Source organism: Photinus pyralis, unplaced genomic scaffold, assembly GCF_008802855.1.
Source record: "Photinus pyralis isolate 1611_PpyrPB1 unplaced genomic scaffold, Ppyr1.3 Ppyr1.4_LG5, whole genome shotgun sequence".
Lineage (NCBI taxonomy): Eukaryota > Metazoa > Arthropoda > Insecta > Coleoptera > Lampyridae > Photinus > Photinus pyralis.
In genome coordinates this window covers 13287235-13306517 of record NW_022170596.1, presented here as the reverse complement: position 1 = coordinate 13306517, position 19283 = coordinate 13287235, and the positions used below count along the sequence as shown (strand labels likewise).

The window sequence follows — 19283 nt, the reverse complement described above, 5'->3', positions numbered from 1 at the left end:
ATATTTTTCTTTTTGATATTCTTCTACTAACAGCATTTTCAGGATGGGCTTTATTCCAAAAAAATTACTTAGGTTAGTTATTACTGTTTTACTGGGGGTATAAAGAAGATCAATACAGACTAAGGGGAAATCTAGGTCCTCAAAACTCATTTTTATCTTTTTTTTCAGCAACGAGCTCTATCCAATGGTAGTATGATAAAAGATCAAACGATTGGTGTGAACATTGTATATGTGTGTGTACTACTTGAAAGTTATATGTGAACGTTGGCTTATGGCAACGTCTCTCCACTGGAGCCACAAAGAAGATCTAGTGAATTTTTATTGGCTCATTTGTAAATTTAACATTCGACAACCAATAAGATGCCAGAAATTTATCGTATATTTGTGCAGTGTCTCACGTACATGTACTTAAATAAAATGTAATGTTTACATAAATTTCGAACAAAATGCACTGCAAAACAAATCTGGTATTAATAATTAGTCCAAAATTTAAAAATGTGCGCCTTCCAATGAGTAACTTATAAATCTGTGTAGCTTCTAAAGATTCATAAAATTGTACAAATTATTTGTGATGTTTTCCTCTAATTTAAGGTTAGGTTGCCTGTTAACAATTATATGTGTAAGTTGTATTGTAATCTTTTACCAGTTACAAATTTATAAATTGTATGATGAAATTGACAACTTAGGTAAGGTCTACTTATCCATATAAACCTTCATGTGATTCTCTAAATGTCTTGCAGCGCAGCTACAAAGAAAAGCAGCAAACGAGCTATTAGAACAGAAGGACAACTACGAAAATGATTTGGTGGTTATCTACAATAGGGTTCCGAAAACTGGATCGACAAGTTTTGTTGGCATCGCGTACGACTTGTGTAAGCGAAATCGCTTTCGTGTACTACACATTAATATTACTGCCAATAATCATGTTTTATCGTTACCAAATCAGTTTAAATTTGTCGAAAATATTACCCACTGGAATGTTATGAAGCCGGCTTTGTATCATGGGCATTTTGCATTTTTGGACTTTTCAAGGTGCCGCTTGCAGTTACATTGAAACATTTTTTTAACATTACTTTGTAGGTTTGGTGCAAAGAAACCTTTATTTATAAACATCATACGTAAACCTTTGGATAGGTTGATCTCCTATTATTATTTTTTGAGATACGGTGATAATTTCAGACCCTATTTAGTTAGGAGGAAGCACGGAAACACAATGGTAATGAATCTTATAATGTCATATCCCTACTAATTGTGGTTCTAGACGTTTGATGAATGCGTCAAGAATGATTTACCCGATTGTGATCCTAATAATATGTGGTTACAAGTGCCATTTTTCTGTGGACACGCGGCCAATTGTTGGTAGGTATAGGTATTTTATTTGTTCACAGAACAGACGTCATGGTGTATGTACTATGAATTGTGTCGTACTGTATGAATGTGATACAAGCAGAGAGTCATAAATATCGAGATTCAATCTGGTCTGTTCCAGCTAAAGTTTGCACTTATTACTAATGTTCTTATACACACTTAGTAAATGTTTGCTTGAAATTGCTAGAAAATATTTGCTATTGTAGCTATTTGTGAGTTGTGGGTAATCATAATGAATTATGGCCGAAACGTCTGTTTGTTATGTACAAATTCCATACATAAGTGCAAATATGCAAATAATTGAAATCTTATTTTTGTTCATGTATGAAGTATGATTTATTATGTTTATTTTATCAAAATTTGTCTGTACAATTGCAATGTGCAGGAAATCGCGTTGAATAAAACAAAGTGTTTTTAGCTTAAAGTATGTTTTTTTTCTCAGTTGGTGAAGGAAACTTTAGTTTTTTGTTTCACAAGTATTGATTTTGATTTCGACTTTGATACAAACAAAAAATTTTCTTTTGTGTTACAAATAACAATTTTTTGACCTTTTGTTCAGTCCATCTGAGAATATACATTCAGAAATATTTTTATAAAAATGCATTTCTTAAAAATCACTAGATATTGTCTATTGATTTTGTTAATTCACTTCCCTGATACAATATTTGCTCTTTTGGTACATTTTGGCGAAAAAATATTTGTTTGGCATTGCTTAGGTATCATCCGAACAGGTAGGTAAATAAATATCTTCAAAATACTTTTATTTATTTTTTGTTATTATTTATAAAAATTAGCTGTATGTGACCATTTATCTTAGTTTGGTGGGGTCAATTCAATAAGTGAGAGGTGGCCACAATTTAAAAATGAAAATAAACTATTTTTCAACTTTTTGTGATAATTTTTTTGGAAACTGATAGAGGTTACAAATTTTAGTTGGTACCATAAATACTCTTCCATAACTTCTATGTACTATACAGTGCATTGGAAATCAGAGAGTCACCTCAATATCTCTTTTTATTTGGCGAGATATGAAACATTTGTCAAGTCTAATTTTATATGTGACATTTCGATCGCATATTGAAACTTCCGGTTTAACTGGAAGTGGATGAATCTTTTGTTATGCATATTTAGTGTTGATTTTCAAATATCTTAAAAAACAGAGTAATGCGTTTGAAATACAAAAATGGTATAGATTTCCGATTGAACCGTAAGTGATACCGGAAGTGTCAATATACGATCATATAGATCGTAATGCCACATAAAATTAGATTTGACAAATTTTTCTTATCTCGCCAAATGAAGTAGATATTGAGGTGACCCTCACATTACGTCCAACCTCATTCTTTGTTACAGGAAGCCTGGTAATAAATGGGCTTTAACTGAGGCCAAAAAGAATTTAGCGAATAATTATTTATTGGTAGGCGTAACGGAAGAGTTGGATGATTTTATAAAAATTCTGGAAGTGACGCTTCCGAGAATGTTTAGAGGTGCAATGGACCATTACTTAAACAGCAATAAGTCACATTTGCGACAGACTGTTCAGAAAGACACGACGTCTGATGAAACTATAAGAAAAATCCAAAAAACGACCGTGTGGCAAATGGAGAATGAACTCTACGAATTTGCTTTGGAGCAATTTCATTTTATGAAGAGACAAACGCTCGGTGATAAACCACAGAAGTTTATTTATGAAAAAATTCGACCAAAATGAAAGGATTTGTTTTACATTGGCAAGATTTTACATTTTTATGACTGATATACATTATTGTACGGGTAACTTATATGTGTGTACTTTATTAACATATATTTGGTTAATTTAACAATTTGTTCCTTAAAAGGTATTTTGTACTTCATAACTTGTAAGCTCAACGGAGTAAGTAATAAAATGTGTGAGAATGTCTGTTATAAGGTTTAACTTGGTACAAGCGTCCAGATTTTCGGAAAGCTCCATTTATTGGGCAAAAAATAAGTAAATTTTATTCAGCAGAGAAGTTTCCCGGTGTAACTCTTTCTTGTCAGCTTGATACAAGAAATTTTGATTTTGAAATTTGGCGGGTATTTTATTTTTCACGGAGATCTGGAACTCTCTCTCTCCCAGGGAAATGAGTTTTATATTGTTGCTCTTAAATATTCATTTGAAGGGTTGGTGTTAAAAACTTTTCTTTCTAGAGGCAGCACATGATATACTTTCTAGAAAGTATGTACACGTCATATATTCGCTTTTGCAGCCACTTTCTCTGTCCGTCCGTCTGTCCGAGGCCTTAACTACTCTTACAGTTTTCAAGATATTGAGTTCGTTCCTTTTGCATTCGGTAGCGTATAGCTCTAGCACCGGAGCCAAGGAAAATCTTGACAATTAAACTACGCATGCGCAGACTGCCCAATGTCAACTTCCTTATCAATATATTTTGTTGAAATTTTAACCACAGATATTTCTGGGAAAGGCAAACATATCGCAAATAGTAAAAATCAGATGTGCGCATGCGCAGACTGCGCAATGGGAACTTTCTTATTTATGGAGATATTTCTTTGACAATACGTTTAGGCAGCGAAGAAGATTCAACAATGGTTGATAGTATATTTCTCATTAATAAATGTAGATAAATACATAGAGTTTATAAAATAATTTCAAATAAATTAAGACAGACAGACAATATACCTATTACCTTTATCCAAGTTTGTGTTGGTAATTCTGAAAATGATTTTATTGTATAATTAATGAATACGTTGTGTAGAGCTACATACGTCCTTTGTGATTTTGACGAATGACTCCATTGACGTAGGGCCGGCTTGCTCAACCATTGAATAGAACACACCGCTTTTCTCTGAAAGTAACTTGTACGGATGATCAAACTCCACCACTTGTCCGTCGCGTATCACCATGACTCGATCTGAATCTATGATTGTATTCAGCCTATGCGCTATTGTAAGCACGGTACAATCAGAAAATTTACTTCTAATTGTTTTCTGAATGAGCGCGTCGGTTTTTGGATCAAGACTTGCAGTCGCTTCGTCAAGTATCAGAATTTTGTTCTTGCGAATGCTAGCTCTAGCCAAGCACAGAAGCTGCCTTTGTCCAACACTAAAATTTGTTCCACCTTCGGCCATCTTGAACCTTAGACCTTGTGGCAGATCGGCGATTAAGGGTTTCAGTTCGACCTCTTCAAGCGCATTCCATAACTCTTCATCAGAATGTTCCTCGAACGGATCCAAGTTTTTACGCAGTGACCCAGAAAATAGCACTGGTTCTTGTGGAATGATTGAAATTTTAGTACGAAGATTGTGTAGTGGAACTGTGGATATGTCGATTCCATCTATTAATATTGTTCCACTAATGGTTGATAAGCGGAAGAGAGCTTGAATTAGAGAAGTTTTTCCGGCACCCGTTCGTCCAACAATTCCCACTTTTTCATTGCTGAAAATAGTGAAGCTCAGCTGTTTTAGTACGTTCGGTTCCGTTTCTGTATATTTTAAGGAGACCAGTCGGAATTCTATATTTCCTACGCAGGGCCAATGTGTTGAAGGTATTAACTTCCAGGCCTCTGGTTCTGCCTTAATGCGAATATATTCCACAACCCTTTCTACGCACGTCATTAAATTTTCAAATTCGCAACACTGCCTCATGCCCCACTGGAACTTGCCTGTCAACGCCATCGCTTGCGTAATTGCCAACCCTACGTTTCCGCCGAAGTGTTCTGAAAGTTGACGGGAAGCGATGGAAAACGAATGAAATGTAATTACCAGCTCCACGAACTAAGAAGCTGAACGTCGTGATGGCGATGTAACTGACGCAAACCATGTCGAGCCAAAAACCGAAAGCTCTGGACGAAGTCAAGAATGTGTACCAAACTGCGCTGTGCAAGTCTTGGAGGCTATCAAATTCGTTTTCTAGTATTCTTTCCGCCCCAAAAGCTCGAATGGTGGTTAATCCTTCCAGTGATGCACTCATGTGTGCGAAAACGGGACTTCGCGCTGTTGGCATTGTCGATTATTTGACTGATTGTGGAGGTAATACCTACTTACTTCTTCCCTCCAATCTTTTAACGCATCTATTCGTTGCCAAGTAAAATATTCTCAGCAAGTAGAAGAACGTGAAAATAATCGAAGTTGTGATTATCATCCATGGATTTAGGAAGCACACGATCGACGTAATTGCCAGGACTGAAATTGCGATCTGTACAAGATAATTTTTAAGTTCAGCTTTATTATGTTAATTAATTACCGTTACACAGTCAAGGGCGACAGTTGGCAAGACATCGTCAACCATACCCATGTCCTTTGAGAATCTGTTGAGAATTCGACCGGAATTATTTCTCACAAAGAATGCCATAGGGGCCTTTACAATGCTTGCGAGCATCGTGTTGTGCAAACTTCTGGAGGCTTGCATGCAGAAATTGTAGAAACGTAATGTTCCAAGTAGGGAACTCACTACCATTAGGCATACTAGAATCGCGTAAACGATAATGCATCTCCTTCTCGTAAAGTTCGAAGAGTAAGTATAGACGTATAGACCCGTTGCGTTGGGGAAGGTTTTTGCTTGTTCGACATTTACCCTTTAATTAGAAGTTGTAGGGATGTCATGTAGAGATCTACTCACCAGTAGGTTAGAAAGTAATCCGATCCATTTGATGCAGCGTAAGTCAGAATGAAGATTAGCACGATGAATATTAAACGTGAAAACGACCCAGCTGCTCGCATATACGAAGTGTAAACGTCAGTTGAAACTGATCCACATTGAATACGTTCTTTATCAATATTTGCGGATCCCTCATTGAATAAAAATTCGTTGTCAAAGAAAGATCGTTTCTTCATCGATTCGTTTTCGTCCAGAATTGGTCCCGTCTCCAACAACGCCGTATAACCAACGCCGGAGCTTTTTAGATCATCGTACGATCCATGAGTGACAATAGTTCCATTTTCTAATACATAAATGGATTCTACGTGTTTTAGAAACTGCAACTGATGAGTTACAAGTACCACGCACTCTTGGCCGAGAAAAGTTGAGATACATTCCGAAAATAAATGCTTCCCGACTTGTGTGTCTACAGCCGACAATGGATCATCCAGCAAATAAATGTCCGCCTTCTTGTACACGGCCCTCGCCAAATTTATTCTGGCTCTCTGCCCACCACTCAGTGCCACCCCACGGCTACCAACCAGTGTTTTGTCAGCACGCGGTAGGTTATTGAGGTCCCTTTCCAACGCACATACTTGAAGAACCTTCCGATATCTATCCAAATCCATGGACTCTCCAAACAGTATGTTTTGTTGAATAGTTCCGGCGAACACCCACGGATCTTGCGAAGCATACGAAATGGTGCCTTCTGTGCGTAAAGTTCCTGAAGATAAAGGCAGTTCTCTAAGCAAAGCCTGTAGCAAACTCGTTTTTCCACCACCGACAGGTCCTATTATTGCAGTCAGTCGTTTCCCTTGCAACATGATATTTATATCATTTAAAACCTTTGTCTGGAATTTGCGCCACTGTGCAGACGCATGCTCCATGCAGATCTTGCTGTCATTCATGCTACCGTTGTGTATAGTTGACGCCTTCTTCTCCTCTTCTTCCAATTTGCAATTAATCCCAACCGAATGCTGATTGCGCATGGCCTGATCGACTTCTTCGTGCATGAGAAAGGTCCGCAACCTTGTAATTGACACTTTCAGTTCAGACAATTCTGTGATACCCCCAGGAAAATGCACGGTAATCGCTTGTCGCAGAATATTATAAAATGCAACCACGACAAACACATACTCTGCACGTGGAGTATTCCCAAAAAGGACATGGGTGATGATCGTTAAGGACATCGCGCACTTTGAAGTGAAACCAGAAAAGGTAAAGAGTAGTCCTTTAACATACGCAGCTAATTGCACATTATGGATTTCTAACCTATACAAGTTTGGTATAGAAATTGTTAGAAGACCAGGCAATTTACTTACTTTCTTACCATTTCCACCACACGAGTAAACGGCTGTTCCCACGCATACATTTTAATCACCTGAATTCCTGTTATAACTTCGTTCATTAGTCGAACTCGTTCGTCCGTTTTGAAAGCCGTTCTCAAGCGAAACGTAAAATTCTTCTTTCCCATATACACTAAAATGTTTGTATAAAACCAGAGCGACTAGCTAGGACATACACTGTAGGGGTATGAAGGAGATCATAAAGAGAATGCCAATGACGGAGACAAAACCGAGGCGGTCATTCAAAATGTAGATAATAATTATTGTTTCTAGTGGACAAACCCATAAATTATGAGCGTGGTTAGCCGCATGGTCGCAGCGACTCACATCGTTTGACAGTAAATTCACCATTTCCCCCACACTCCAAGCGCCCAATTCCGTTTTCTTTACCCTCAGTGATTTCCTATAGATCAGCGAACAGCACGCAATTCTCAGTTTCATTCCGAAAACGTGTAGAAGAAGCATATAGTTGTGACCCAATAAAACGTTGAGATAAGAACACACTACAATAATCCCAGCATGCATGTAGGAACTGGTCACACTCTCATTGCCAGTGTGCGTAAAAAATGCTATCAATCGTGCCAGTGATAGCGACTGAATAATTCTACAACAATCAATGGTTATTTCTCCAAAGCGTTTCAAAATACGTACTTTAGTACCACTTCAAGAAAGAATAGCAGTAAGCCCAATATCACAAATTCCATCAGAAAAACCCTAGCCAAAGCTCTCCACAGTGAGGGGTATTCTTTTTTGCATTCCTCCTGCCATGATTTCTCCAAAGCGTCACCTAATCTCTTGGAGGAGTGCCGCTTTAATATCAGCGGTATATCTTCTTCTGTGAGAGCCTTATGAAATCCTTTTAGAAATGTCGGTATGGTATACCTAAAAGCAATCAGGTGATGAGTAATAGGAGCGGGTGGGTACTAACGCAAAGGTAAGTATTGACAAAAAATTTGCGTTTTCTCTAGGATTATGGGGTTTTTGTGTTTTCTCTTCATTTTCCATCTTGGGAAACTAAATGTCGATTTGTGAAAAGTATAAACGGCCAGAACATATTCTTGACAGTGACATTTATCATTTGATTGACATTGGGGATTTACGATAATTCGACCGGTTTAACCTGCTTGGTAGATTTTGCTATGGTTACAATTATTGGGACAATTGTTCCTATGGTGATTTCTATCAACCCGGTTAAAACGGTTGAATTATCGTAAATCCCCATTAATATTATATGCTGTACTGAGAAGTGCAATGAATTATCTGGGTCTGAATTCAATGTGGCTCATTTTTCGTTCGTTTTGCCGTTTTCAGAAAATTCGGTTTCGAAAAATCAATCACTAGAGCACCAGAAGGATTTTGGGTAAGTCTCCAAAAGATTAATGTGACTTTTTAAAGATGATATTTACCTGAATGTACCAAAACACCCTTGGTTCATTCAACAAATTTGTTTTCGACCGACTCTACGACATTTAAGAACAATATTGACAGGTTTATACATACAAGCTAGTAAACCATACAGTAATCAAGTGAAACCTGGAAAATTAACAAGAATGCATACTGAATTTGATACCCTTCGTTTTATATGCATGTAGTAATCGAAAATACAAAACTCTACCCGGTGTTATTTTCTATAAGGGACTTAAATCAGTATAGATTTACAGATTTGCGATATGCCTTTTCCGCTCTTCCTGGAGGCTCGCAGTTATTTTTTGTGACTCGTTGTCGTATTATCTTCGTGTGTATTCGCGATGCACCTTTTCCACTTCATTCTAGGGTACACCGTCACTCGTACAAACTGTACACTGTTTCTCACACTTCCGTTGAGTTTTTGAGTAAAGCCGTTTTGTTCGATTACTCAACGGGGTGGTGTGAGTAATACTCTGCAATTGATGGTACCCCTCATGTTTCCGAATGTGAACTGGTTTAATTAGGTATGAGCGATGGACAAACGATACACTCCGTTGTGATTATCTTATTTACTGACAAATCCTTATGAAATTTCAGTAGCAGCCTTAGACATAATAACCAATCCGTACCTTATACTAATTGAACATGGAAAGAGTCAGGTGAGTCATGTACATACATATAACTCTCGCCAGGAAAGATTGCCGGTCACAGCACACCTTCTGTCGATCTACAATCTATGTTTTTCTTAAGATGCGAGCGAAGTCTTTTCATTTAACATTGACACGATACTATCCCGGAAGTCGGTCACATCTTTAGAAAAACATGGATTGTAGACCGGGATCTAGTGTTCTGTGACCGGCAATCTTTCCTGGCGAGAGGTTTATGTAACTTTTCTTATTTATGAAATGATTTTGCTGCAATTTTAGGAGTCTGCAAATCGATTGCGTGTGTTAAACATAGCAAAATAGTGGCGGAAGGGGAGGGGTTAAAACTTCAAATGCGAATATCTCGAGAACGGAGTGTCCTGAAAGTCGTATGTGATTTTTTATATCTATCACAGACTTTCACAAAGGGCAATAGGATTTTTCAAAATCAAACACAAAGGTGTGAAGCTTCAGAGAGGGCAGCCAGTCAGCCACTCGATCTTCGAGTGAAATTTGTAGCAATCTTATCATCAGGCATTCGTTAATTATATCATAGTGTATTCTATTCTTTACACTAAGATTATATTAAGTTCAAATTTATCATATGAGTACTTCAAGGTAATTTCTTATTAATTCATTTAAATACATAACACTGGGGGCATATTTTAAGAACATAACTTAATTAAAATTAAGCTGCGCGTCCGGCTAACGTTAATTATTTGAAGTTGGAATTAATTAAGTATGAGAGCAGCTAATGCAAATTATATTAAATTTAAATTTAAATTTTAGAAAGGGTTAAGTATTGTATTTTACTTTATATTTTAATTTTATTTCATTAACATAATTGGGAGTATTCCAAGGAACTTGTGCTGGTTTAGGGTAGTACTGCTGCAACTGTCAGTGAAACCAGAATTGAGCCTTAAATTTTGGTTCTGTAAACTGCAAGACATTTCAATGCTTAATTGAGTTCGCGATTTCGTAGCCAATCGGGCCTGAGTACTGCCACTTATCCATGGGTTCGTAGTAGACAGAAGGTAATGCAGCACTCGTTTTCCGACTTTCTTTTTACCTTTTTTAGTGATCACTCCCATCACTTAGTTACGAAAAGTGTGGCGCCGAAACTATTTCAGAATTGAAGACAGAAGGTAAATGTATTTGGTTTAATTTCTAGAGTTGCGTTTCAGCCGCCGCAACCATTCCCGTCAAGATATTTCAAGTATTTTTGTTCCGTCAGAACGCTCTTGCCATCTAGAAAACGAGGGCGAATTAATATTTTTGAATTTCAGCTCCGTTAAGTAATTATTTAGATGATTTTGGTTTTGTTCATTTAAAAATTAAAACGACCATTAAAACTGCAAGGCCGTGCTGGCTTACGTCGTTATTAAGTCCATAAGAGACTTTTATGACGACCTGACAAATTCCAATTAACAATATGAGCCTTACTGGACTGGCGACTTTAGAAATTTCAATCCGGTCAATTCAGAAAGAGCAATTAATAGTAGCTAAATAAATGTGTTGCCAGTAAACGTTATCTGAATAAGTCGTTAGGGGTATCAAAAGAAGCGCTCTTAATTAATTTAAATGTTAAGATCAATTAGAGATTTTAGGACATCCACAGCAAATGAAAGAAGTTTCAATTTTTGGATGTAAATAACCGAATATGCTGTGTCGGTTGGGAAAAGCGGCGCTCCCTCCATGGCATACCGATCTTCTTCCCGTGTAAACGTCGCTTATTTGAGAAGTGAGTGTAGGGGAAGGCGACGCGGATGAATCACTGCATTTACTCTAAGATCCACCACAGTTAAAGTATTAGGTACTTAGTCTACTTATTTTAGCTATTGATACTGACGTTTTAACATCTGTTAATAAATAGTAGGTATATTACGTCATAAGGTTGTAATAGTGCGTATTACAGGTGAGTAAAAAAATTACAATCCTACGAACCTGTAATATGCAAAAATAACCGAATTACGTACCATACTCTTTCTACAACCTCCGTGAATGTCGAAATGAAAATAAGGCAAAATTCAAAACGACGTCTGTTGACAGTTTTGACATTTGTAGAATTGTAGATGATTGTCACTTCCAAACGTACATGATCTGTTCTAATTTTTTTCATTATGCACAGGTGTATGTAACGGGTATACCTCTAAATTATACGTTATGACCTCTTTTTCAGGGAGGTCGTAGAAAAATGAAATTTCAATGTTCATTGTGCCTGTAGAGTGTAGACGTACTGAGTATTTATTTTGAGAGTCTAAGGTAGGTTACGGCAACGTAAGGTAGGATACATTTAATGAATGAACAAATTTTCAAGAGTAAATTAAGGACAATATGGAAAGAGGGTTATTTTCAAGGGATAGTTCTTCGGATACTAAGTTTTTGTGTGAAATTTTAAATTTTTTACTAATTAGTTTGACGAATTAAAGAATTATGCTCATTTTGAGATCACAAACAAAACAATACTTTATGTGGTTTTTTATCTGGAAAATCTAAGGAAAGTGCCTAGGCTAGCTAGATGGACGCGTCGAGGATGTTTTTGTTGAGCTAGCCTAGGAAAATTATGTAACGTATTTTGGTTGTGTTGTGCCAGTGGTATGGCGTTGAATTCAAATTAATTATGACTTTGCGTTTATTTTGTTTGTCAATTGTTTGGGTGTGGAATCTCTGGAGATTGTAACTTGAATAGGGAGGTAGGTATAGCATTGGGGTAAAAAATTACCCTCTACTTTTTTTTACGGAAATACACTTTTTGAAACACCAGGAATTTGAATCAAATAAAATCTCTATGATCTCGGTCTGTCTGTACTCCTATTTTCGCGGCTGAACCACTATCGCCTTTCCTGCAATCGCGATTGTAATTCAGCAAAGAAATGGAGGATGGCTATAAGCATAAAATCTCCTTCACAGATTTTCTGCGAATATAAAAATACGGACATTTCCGGTGCAATTCAATGATAAATTCTCTAGATGGGTACTTAGTTTTGAGAAACGATGTCATACGACTCACAATCGAAAGCTTGCGTGTATAATAAGTTCAACTTGAGTCTCGAGAAATAACTACCAGCGTTTATAATAAATTAATTGAATAATGGGCCCTGAGCTCTACAAGCACACCATGACTCATTTGTCATTGGAGACCTGATGATTTAATTATTAGGTTCCTAGAGTATAACCCAATTGTATATGTCGATTGAATTCTAACCGCTCTAAAACTACCCTATCATTATAGACTATCGAACTTTTGAATAATTCAATCTTCAGTTCAAGTTGCGACACATTCCAAATGGGTATGTTAAATAATATGGCTTTTTCATTTGTCTTTATTTCTCGATATCTGACATTGACCGTCCCTTAAACACTTTTACTCGGTAATTTAGATGAAATATTCAACTTTTCCCATACATAAAAGTCAAAATTTTTAATATTGTATTCAGGTCGCGTTTACTACGACGTTTTAATAAACATTTTTATTGATTGTTGGATATTGTAAGCGAGATTGTTCTTTTTTTTGACATTCAAGTACAAATAGTAATTATTGTAAATTATGTCGCTGTATGGGATTCGAATTCGGGTTCACAGATATTACAGTTAAACCAAATTATGAATCTAGGGGCGTAAATTGCATATAAGCGCAAACGCAAAACCTTATAAAACAAAAAAGTTTTAAACTACCCCTCGGATAAGTTGTACCCAATAGTTACATTATTTAAACTGATTACTTTATAAAATAATATTTACAAATGGCCTTAATATCTTAAGGGATCTGTATTTGAAAATTTAGCTGTTTAAGTTAATAAAAAAAAAATCAAAATGGGCTATTCAACCATCAACTGAAATTGTTATGCTATCAATATATCTAACTTACAGCGATTGAAAAGTCTACCCTCCAAAGATAGGGGTTAAAATTGTTAGTTCTGCAAGAGCAGATTCGTCCCTTCGGCCTCTGACTCTGCAAAACCTGTCTTCACAGATGCTTCTTATATTTCTTCTTATTTTTGGTGTGTTCATCGTAGTTAATTTACAACATTGTTTCCATTACTTTTATATGCCTCTTACACCCCCTTTTTTTTGATAAATTCATAATTGGGAATCCGAATCCCAAGCTATAACTTCTGTGACATTTGCAAATTGCTAATCATTTGCAATAAGCAAAACTTTATATTCTGATTCTTGTAATATATAGTTAAACATTCCCTTCGAAAGCAGTTCATTATCCTAGCAGCTGTTTCGTTTCTGTTTGTGAAACAATGGCGTTTAAACCTTTACTATTTCATAGAGAAACGTAAAGAACATTACCTTTGAACTGTCTCATTTATTTAATTTATTGATCATAATGTACATAAAGATGGAAGGACATTTCATTATAATACAACCTAATTTCAAACACGTAATATTAGATGAACCGTTGTTTATTTTCCCATAGTAGGCACATACATACGTAATTTGCACTAGTCAAGATTTATTTGTAGAGTCACAATATTCAATAGCCATAGCCTATGTGTAATGATCCCCTAGTATTTTGTAATTTGCAATGACCGTGTCAGTGAACTTCTTCTATAACTATGATTCTCTATAATTTAATAAGATAATTTGAACCATTTAGAAAAATAATCTTGACCTACTAAAAAACAATTTTGTTCAAAGTACACCAAATGTTTCATTGCATGTTTCACTGAATAACTATATAAATCGTTTCCAATTTTTTGTAATGGGTCATCACATCGAGCTTTAAATGATATTAAAGAAAATATACTTCTTTACTTATATTAATTTCTTACTTTTTTAGTTCAATTAAGTAATCTTCGTATTATTCGTATTAAATTCCACGATAATATACTGTTAATAAATATTGTTGTGTAAATAATACCGAACATACACCCTGTACATGCGAATGTTTTAATTTAATTTAAATCTGGAGAATTTCATTACGAATACGCGGAATTGGTTTATTTTAGTGTCTATTTTTCCGTTTTAGAGTTGTTATTCCTTCGTTAAATATTATCATTCGTGTAAGTTTGTTTATTTAAATTGTAAGATGTGAAAACTGCGTTGTTCAAAATTAACGAACATCTGGTCACTTGCGATAAGGAATATTATCGGACGTAAGTTAAATGAGTTCAATACGCACGTGTGTTTGGTGCCGATAACAAATGATGCAGGTGCACGTTTCTTTTGCGCGTAATTTAGTTATGGAAGACTCAATCGTCCCTTATTGGCGTTAAATTTAAACTTAACGTAGGAAGATGATGGTTTAGTGGCAGACTGGGGTTGTTAGCCTAAAGCGGCTGTCTCGCGGAATGCCATCTTGCGATGGGAGTAAGAACGTGTACGTCTTTGTACACTAATGTTGTGGAGTAATCGGCCTTTATGGTTAATTGAAGACGCAGTTTCGTCGATATCAGAATAATGTATGTAGATGCAGTTAAAGTTAAAGTTCTTACAAAGTTTAATGCGCTTTGTACGTTTACGGAAGAAAGTTGACAAACATTTAGTTTTCCCCCTGAATAGCCATAAGAAAGAAATTTTGTTCTTTAATTTAACAAACTAGCTCGAGAGCTTCAGTTCAGTGCAATACCAAAGAAATTAAGTTTCCTGATGCTGTAAAGGAGTGTTTTTGTGTTAGTGCTACATGCACCTGAATATCACAAAACCATTGTTACGACCAGGTTATGGATTATTAAATAAAATGTAAGTATTATTTGTGCTCGAACACCTACATATGGAGTAAATGTAAGAACGGAGTTGTGCCCTTCTTTATTTCAGATTTGTTTTGTTGATTTCGGCGTGTGTTTCGGAATAAATTTTTTGTTATTGTCAATCAATTAATTGTGTGTTGCTTTGAATCCATTGTACGATCCAGATAGAGTTTTCAGGTTCAGCTCTTTCTATTTGAGTCCAAGATTGATCTCAGGTGTCAAACAAAATTTGTGTAATTGATTCTTTGGAATTTTCGAAAGTTGGTCGATGCCTCAGAGTCTCTTAAATTATTAATTTCGAGTCATTATTAGGATTTTGCTTTATAGCGAATTATAGAAGTGTACGAGAAGAGATCATAAAAATTCTAAGTGTACAAAATTACAAATTCCATCACGAACATTCAGAGTCTTATTTTCTTGAATATGTTTACCAATAAGCACAGAATTGGTTTAATTCATTCAAGTTTGTATTTCCGTAGTTGTTTTTTGCATTTTAGAATTGTTTGTAATATTGTAATTCATTCAATGTAGTTACCATAATGTAGGCTCATATGGTCGTATACGATAAGAGGTGTTGTTCTCGGGCGATATTTAATTAACGTACGTGTTTTTATCGGAGGTATATACACAAGAGCTTGATTTTATGGTTTTGATCGATAATTTTTTCCAGGAGGCAACACTGCGCGTACCAATAACCCTCGTTCTATTGATGTGCGAAGTGGTTTTTTATTGTACCGCGCGACATACTGTGATGTAGCCGAGTATTCACATATAACGTAGGTATTTTTCAAGGGGTGTAGAATTGTGTTGTCAAACTTCTCAAATATGGATTTGTGTCTTTAAAATGGATCCTATTATTGATATTGAATTATTGATAAATGCAATTCTGGCTTTACGGGATATGAAAAATAATGATTGTACAAAATTTATTCTTTCTCTGAGTCAGATGAATCCATTTACAATATTACAATTTATGTATTTTCTAAGCCGAATGATGTATCGCTTCGTGTCTGTTATAACAGGAGACTGTCGATTCGGCGACCGGGTCGGAAAAACCGATTAGTGTATTTTTTGCTTAAGTGGGGACGCGTTCTGTCGAAGCTAACATTATTAAGGCTAATTATGATTAGCGCTTTATCTGTAAAAAAACCGGAAGAAGGAGATTCATTTTATTATGGCAGTGGCGTTTCGTTAAATACTGCAAGCAGGAGGTAACTGCTAGCTGGTTCGCGACGGTTACAAGGCGTACGTTTCTTTATGCTATTTTTATTCGAGCGTTTCACCCTATTTGACTGGTTGAAGACGTAGTTTGCGTCACTGAAATAGCAAGTAGCTAGTAGTTTAGTGCATCGTGGGGCATTATCGAGGTTTTGTTATTATCAAAGTTCAGAGACTGTACCGTCTGAATAACCACGGCCAATTCGTAATTTCATTCATCGAGTTAATGTTTGTCATCAAGATATGTATTTGTCCCTGTTTACGGTTTTTAGCGCATTTCCCAACGAACTTGGGTGCGCTATTGCAGTTACTTTCTCGCCCGTATGTCCGTCTGTCCGAAGCTTAAACTACTTCTACAGTTTTCAAGATATTTAGTTCGTTCTTTTTGCAATCGGTACTGTGTATAGCTCTGACACCTGAGCCAAGGAAAATCTTTACGATTAAACTGCACATGCGCAGGCTGTGCAATATCAACTTTCTTTCTTTATTTTATTGAAACCTTGATTATTATTTACATAGCGGCAACTGTTACAAATTACAATGCAGCAGATGCCAATTTTAACCCAGTTTTCCGCATATAAACTTGCAACCACAAGCTATCAGTTTAAGTATTGATGCGGGAGCAGATTCTTCCTTTGTAGGTATAGGATTCAGAAAAGCGTCAGTTTTTACCCAGCCCCATTCGTCTGGATTTAAATATACATTTCCAGCCAGGCTTGAAAGCTAATGTGCCGCTGAGGAAGTAGGTGGCAGTTTTGACAGTACCACTGCGCTTTTTGCTTTCCCATCAAGTTTATTAAAAGATAGAAATCTTATGGCAGATGGCTTAGCCAAATCTTAGCACCGTATAATGCTAAAATAAACTTTTCACCAGTTGAATCGATATGCTTCTTAGTGGCGTTTTTGTTGTTGAAGTTCAGGGCCTGTAGTTCTTTTCTGTTGTTGTACAACTGAATTCTGAATAGATGGTATCTTGCCTTTTCCGAAAATTGACGATGTATCACATCCAGTCAAGGAAAATAATAGTTTTGCATCTTTCAATCAACCCTGCATTGGCAAGACTTGAACTGTAAAGTCTACTTTTAACTATACCTTGGTTCTTCTTCAACACGTAAATATTCTGTTGAGCGGGAGTCAAAGCTATTGCAAGAACCAACAGAACGACATCTTGCCCAACTACTACGGCATTCTTATTTTTGCAGACTCTTTAATTGCTGTTTGAATGATGAGAACATCTGCATCATCATTAGCGAGTACTGTGGGCATATCCATCAAATACCACAGTAACATTCACTCCGTAAAGTTTTCGAATGTAACATACATCAGCATCCCATTGCACACAGCATTATTTATGGGGCCCAACGTGGGGCGATAGCAATATTTTCAACACAACATTATTTAAAGAAGCTGTTATGGCATCCAAATTTATAAAAAAGTTTACCACAAATTTACGTACAATTAAATTCGTGGTACTTAAGTGGCGTACTTCTGCATGGCCCATGGAGCATATTTTTTTAATGGCAACATATACACTCTATTCATTTTAAGAACGTTGCGGTATAGACAGGATAGGGAAAAATAAAACGAGTGACGAATTTTGTAAGCTGGCAGTTTCGGTCGGTTGCCAACTAAGACTGGTTCACTTTTATAAAAAGCAGCGTTTTAACAGGTTCTAGGGGCATTTCAGACAACATTTGGCCAAATAGGCGTTTTTTACTAATTTGGACCTGCTGAACACGAATATCGATGTTGGCATCTCGAAATCTGAACAGGAAGTTCAGAATTCAAGATGGCGGCCAATTTCCGAAAATGTTGATCTTTTCACTCATACGACCGATTTTTTCGATCTAGAAACGGATTATAATGTTATTCCTGACGGAGGTACGGTACGATAATAATAGTGAATAAATGTTTAAACAATGATTCCATAGTTTTTCTAACGTCAAAGTGCGTAAAAGTGGAAACCTTTTTTTCATAGTACCTACCTACTGTATGCCTACTGTTTAAATTTGTTCACATCGTGTAATTATTAAATTATTTCTGTTTTGGCAAGCATTTTGGTTCCTGTCCGTCGTGTGATAGATATCCGCGATGTTCCATTACCTCACATATGGAAGAATTTCCTTTCATTAGAGGAAAACAAAAGAAATCTGATCGAGTTCTTGTCGCATCACCTTGAAGACGCCTCATTTGACGGCGTACTGGTGATTCCTGGAGGCTTCAGTGATGAAAGAAAAGTTTTCTGTAACCGTCAGACGACACAGATTTCCTCCTTAGAAGCTTTTCACAAGGAAGCGGATACTAGGATAACGCTACATATACAGATGTATTTCTGTGGCTTCTTCATCACTTCGAGAAAATACTGGCAAACGAAGTTTGGTTCCAGCCCGGTACTTCAAGAAAGATATGTATTTGTTCCTATCCATAATGATGTGCAGAGGAACTGGCCAAAAGCAGTAGTAACGAATATCCTGTCCTTTTACGCTATCACAGGAAGTGATGTCACATTATTTGCTGTTGTGAATTTCCACGCTTGGATGCATTTATTTTTATTTATTGATTTATTTTTGACCTTTATTTTTAAGCAGGGGGGGGTTCAGACAAGGCTGGTCTACCAACCCAATCCACTATACATTTACAAATATCTATATCCGAACCCGGATGTGAACCAGAGAGTGTTTCAAAAGGGCTCTTCTTTACTGTTCACGCTGGGTACCATACTCCTCAGCGAGAAGATATATCTTTTGCAAAATCTTCGTGACAAAACTATACAAGGTTGGTATCATAACTAGGTACATGAAACTTCACTTGTTCAGAGTATCGACTTGGCTCGCATATTTTAGGTGGCTTCCACCGACGGTGCGCGTCCCGCTTAGTTCGGTAGGGAGAAGTCGTTACCAGACGTCCGTTTGGAAGAATGCGCACGTTCCTTGCCCCATCTCGGTTAATCAAGTAGGACTTCCCAGAGTGGAGAAGCATTGCCAAG

General features: G+C 36.5%; 2 protein-coding genes across 2 annotated transcripts; one reads left to right on the top strand and one right to left on the bottom strand.

Moving 5' to 3' along the window:
• The first annotated feature begins 397 nt into the window (after window positions 1–397).
• Window positions 398–3268, top strand: LOC116172242 (heparin sulfate O-sulfotransferase). Its single transcript, XM_031489412.1, has 5 exons — window positions 398–686; window positions 741–1032; window positions 1081–1216; window positions 1262–1359; window positions 2722–3268. Exons 1-5 carry the CDS (start codon window positions 572–574, stop codon window positions 3077–3079), a joined length of 999 nt encoding a protein of 332 aa, XP_031345272.1. The 5' UTR covers window positions 398–571; the 3' UTR covers window positions 3080–3268.
• Window positions 3269–3993: 725 nt separating this feature from the next.
• LOC116170083 (probable multidrug resistance-associated protein lethal(2)03659) lies at window positions 3994–8388 on the bottom strand. Its single transcript, XM_031486266.1, has 10 exons — window positions 8258–8388; window positions 7981–8211; window positions 7506–7933; window positions 7306–7462; window positions 5966–7255; window positions 5591–5921; window positions 5392–5542; window positions 5110–5340; window positions 4114–5063; window positions 3994–4060 (listed from the first exon to the last, which is right to left on the bottom strand). Exons 1-10 carry the CDS (start codon window positions 8332–8334, stop codon window positions 4037–4039), a joined length of 3870 nt encoding a protein of 1289 aa, XP_031342126.1. The 5' UTR covers window positions 8335–8388; the 3' UTR covers window positions 3994–4036.
• Between the last annotated feature and the right edge of the window lie 10895 nt (window positions 8389–19283).